Raw genomic sequence first — 4,424 nt, forward strand, 5'->3', positions numbered from 1 at the left:
GGTGCTATTGATTGCTAGGTATTTTTGTTTGTGTATTTCGGCCCCAGTTAGTTTTGGGGCTTGTTTTGCTGGGTTGGAGTTTGTATTCCCGTGTCTAAGACTGTAGGTAGAGGTTCCATGAATGGGGATACCTCCCTGTCCTATCATCAAAATTTAGTTCGGCACAAGTTTAAGCCTACTTTGGATGCAAATTCTGTTCGTCTATCATGCTTGTGTGGTAAGTATGTTTTTGTATCTGATAGTCCCACGTGCCTTGAGCCTTAAAAAAATAAAAAAAAATAAAAAAGTCAATCCAAGGAGCTGGAAAATCCAACAGAGTGTGGTTGGTGATTTATTATTATACTATTCCCGCCTGTTTAGTTAATCTCGTTTTAACTTTAATTAGGATAATATTTGGGTCACTTCTAAAGGTATTTCAAGGTCATCCTATTCTCTTAAATTTCAATTTCGGCAATGCCGGGATCGAAACCGTTCATTTTTTAGATAACCAATTAAAGATCATCTCTGTAAAAAATCAAATCAATCGAAAATCGTTTGATTATATAACTATTGTCAATTAAGTAAAAATAATTGATGGTTTTTAATTAAAGAGTGATTTTTTGACCAAATCGTTGATTTTTTCTATTTAATCAACAAGAGTTATATAATCAAACGATTTTCGATTGACTTAATTTTTTACAAAGATGATCTATAATAGGTGATCTAAAAAATGAACGGCTCCGATCATGCACGGTCATTACCAAAATTACAATTTTGGAGAGAGGGGTGACCTTCCTTGGCGGTGACCAAGTAGTGTCCCTTTAATTATGCATGAGTTTCACTGTTTCAGAGGCATCACTGTTCTACCTCACTCACTGAATCACTGCCACCATGTCTAACCCTCTCAACTCCCTCCTCTTACTCTCACTGTCACTCTCCCTCCTCCTCTTCACCTCCGGCAACCCAGAAGAAGTAGAAGACACTACTTCCAATCCCATCACTCGCTTCCAAAACTACCTCCGGATCAAAACGGCCCACCCGAACCCGGACTACAGCGCCGCCGTGTCCTACCTCCTCGCCCAGGCCCAATCTCTAAAGCTCCAGGCCCAAACCCTCTACTTCACGCCCACCAAGCCCCTCCTCCTCCTCACCTGGCCCGGCTCCAACCCCTCCCTCCCTTCCCTCCTCCTCAACTCCCACCTCGACTCCGTCCCCGCCGAGACCTCCAAGTGGGCCCACCCCCCTTTCTCGGCCCACCTCACCCCCTCCGGCCAAATCTTCGCCCGCGGCGCCCAAGACGACAAGTGCATCTCCATGCAGTACCTCGAAGCCATCCGAAACCTTAAAGCCGCCAACTTCACCCCCGTCCGTACGGTCCACGTTGTCTACGTCCCCGACGAGGAGATCGGCGGCTCCGACGGGGCCGCCAAGTTCGCGGCCTCCGAGAATTTCAAGGAATTGAATGTGGGGTTCGTGTTGGACGAAGGACAGGCCAACCCTGGAGATGAGTTTAGGGTTTTTTACGGCGATAGGACCCCGTGGAATTTGATCGTCAAGGCGAAAGGGACTCCCGGACATGGGTCCAGATTGTATGACAATAGTGCGATGGAGAATTTGATGAAGAGCGTTGAGGTTATGACAAGGTTTAGGGAGACCCAGTTCGATGTGGTTAAGGCCGGGAAAGCCGCCTTTTCGGAGGTTATTTCGGTTAATCCGGTTTATTTGAAATCTGGGATTGCTTCAACGGATGTAAGTTTTATACTTGTATATGTTTACATGGACTTCATGTGATTAACTAACTGATTGTGCTTGCTTGTGTAATGGGTAGTTTAGTATTGATCGTAAGGTGTTTGTGTAGGGGTTTGTGATGAATATCCAACCTTCGGAGGCTGAAGCCGGGTTTAATATAAGAATTCCGCCTACCGTAGACCCGGAACTTGTTAGAAGGAGAATTGCTGAGGAATGGGCACCAGCGTCGAGGAATTTGACGTACCAGGTGAATTTGGCTGTGTTTGTTTCCCATTGATATGGTTTATTAATTTTGTGCATCATTTGGTGTTTTCATTCATTAAAGTATAATGTGAATTATACATGACCTCATTTCTAATTCCATTGTTGATTACACCATCAACTTATAAGTCATCTGCCATATGATTAGACAAGTTTACTCTAAGTACAGATCTTTGTTGTTCTGCAAACTAGCTAGTGTGAATTTGATTGGAAGATAATCCATGCTTAGCAAAGAACGTCATTGAACTAAGTAATGCTATAGGTTAGCTGATTATGGGTTGTTGTATTGTTCCACTCAGTAGCATCCCTTATGGCTGCTCATTCTTAATTTTATAATCTTCTCTCTGTTCTGCTCTGGCTCATGCTTGTTCTGAACACACACATGTGCACATGCGGAGGCACACATACATTCTCAGTAAATTTCCATTTCCTCAACTCATTATTTATACATATTCAGTTATGAAGGCCTTACCATTTTCATCACATAGGATGAAAACAAGTTATAATATTGCATAACAGACTATAGCAGTGAAGGCAATTGAACAGGCACTAATAGTGAGGTGGCAGATAGCATAATATTGTGTATCATGTATAAAAAGAGAATTGGTGAATGAATAAACTTTGTGCACTTCAAACAGCTCATGCAATAGGGGCTTTCTTTTATTTTTTATTTCTGTAGATTTTTTTCATATGGTCAATTTGAAACCATCTTTAGGCTATAGAATTCAAGCTGTTCATCCCTGGTGATCATCTCAGAGAGCAACCATGTCTCAGGCTTTTCACTTGGGATTAAATTTTGATGTTAAATTACAAAAGGTGCTTAGGTTTGGGAGAACAACAAATAGTACAATTACTTATCTCACATGCCATACCACTATCATGGTATGGATGGTAGATGGCCAAGTCCTCAGATCAGCTTCATTTATGAGACCAGTATTATAAATTTATAATAGCCCCTGTTAACAAATATTATAGGAGCAGTAATTGATCAACAAATATTATAATAGCCCCTATTAACATTTGATCCACTCTACCTAAATGCATTCCGGATATGAGACCAGTAAATCAGATTGGGGTAATGGGACTTGGTCATAGGAGCCAAACTCTTTTATTTTATTTTTTTTCTAGCTTTCTGTGCTTGTTTTTGATAGAGAAAGAGATTGGGGGACGGGAGGGTGGCCAAACTATTTTTGCTTATTTTCACACCTATCAAAATCTATATGGATAAACTTTTTAGAGACCAAAATATTAGGTGTAGGAGTTCAAATAAATTGTTGGTGACCACTATACTGTCATTTTGTTTTCAATAATCTCTTCACATCCTCTGCCATCTTTGCAACTAAAGGGAGTATAAGTGAGAAATGACTCATGAGTTCCTTTGCATAGCAGCTAATTGAGAAAGGACCCATTAGAGACTATATGGGTCGCCCTTTAATGACAGCAACCAATGATTCAAATCCATGGTGGTCTGTTTTCAAGCAAGCTATCACAGCAGCTGGAGGGAAACTTGCAAAGCCTGAAATCTTGGCATCAACTACCGATGCACGATTCATGAGACAGCAGGGAATTCCTTCTCTTGGTTTCTCCCCAATGATGAACACGCCCATCTTACTTCATGAACATAATGAGGTTCAACATATTACCACTCTTTTCAACATGCCCTTGTATAAAATTCTCATCCTGACTCTGTTATCTCTCTTTTGCAGTTCCTAAAAGATACCATATACTTGAAGGGTATAAAAGTATATGAGTCTGTAATCAGTGCTTTGAGTTCCTTTACAGAAGCATCTCAATAGCCGCTCTCAGTATTAAATGGCAAGGACAATAATCATATGCTAAACTTGGGGGCAGAGCTGCACCATTTTTTAGTTCTTGTGTCACACTCAGGGGACTCCAGGGCAGATTTAGATTGAAGGCTGCCTGAAAAGTTTAAGGTTTGGTTTAGTATGTTTTACAAATGCTTATAAATTATCCCCATCAAGCTTTGTACATATCAAATAAATGGTCCACACTGAAGAAAAATCCTGGCTGCCACTAGCTGCACTGGACCTTTTAGTGGTTCTTGTGACTGTGCCTTACTGTAATGACATTGTTGTACGTTATCTGAAATGATGATGCATATCACCATAAAATGAAACACCTATGCTTCTACCCAAAAACAAAATGTATATAATCTATCATGAAATTCATTGAATGATTGATTTTATTGAATTTTCTATGTACTATGGAAACATTTAATTTGTGATCGTTATTGTACAATTTGTTAATCGACAGTGGAATCTGTTACTAATGGTTGGTGTTTGTGATGAATCTCTTGTAATTGCTATTATTGTTGAAGTTGTAGTCGAGTATGGCATCTTCACTTTCTATATGAATCAAAGCTTATATTAAACGTTTGTTGCAAACTAAATACTTTATTTATTTATTTCGTCTAC

The 4,424-nt window shown here is 40.1% G+C and overlaps 1 protein-coding gene across 2 annotated transcripts; it reads left to right on the top strand.

Annotated features, from left to right (window-relative positions):
- The first annotated feature begins 811 nt into the window (after positions 1-811).
- On the top strand, positions 812-4,200 carry LOC147279325 (Peptidase M20/M25/M40 family protein). 2 transcript variants are annotated; one of them, XM_086250571.1, is made up of 4 exons: positions 812-1,677; positions 1,838-1,975; positions 3,379-3,618; positions 3,696-4,200. In XM_086250571.1, exons 1-4 carry the CDS (start codon positions 871-873, stop codon positions 3,783-3,785), a joined length of 1,275 nt encoding a protein of 424 aa, XP_086106697.1. In that variant the 5' UTR covers positions 812-870; the 3' UTR covers positions 3,786-4,200. The 2 variants fall into 2 exon arrangements, with proteins under 2 accessions (XP_086106697.1, XP_086106695.1); XM_086250569.1 differs by having other exon boundaries at positions 817-1,728.
- Positions 4,201-4,424: the final 224 nt, after the last annotated feature.

The sequence above is a fragment of the Dryas octopetala genome, chromosome 7 (assembly GCF_963921425.1).
Source record: "Dryas octopetala chromosome 7, drDryOcto1.1, whole genome shotgun sequence".
NCBI classification, from domain to species: domain Eukaryota; kingdom Viridiplantae; phylum Streptophyta; class Magnoliopsida; order Rosales; family Rosaceae; genus Dryas; species Dryas octopetala.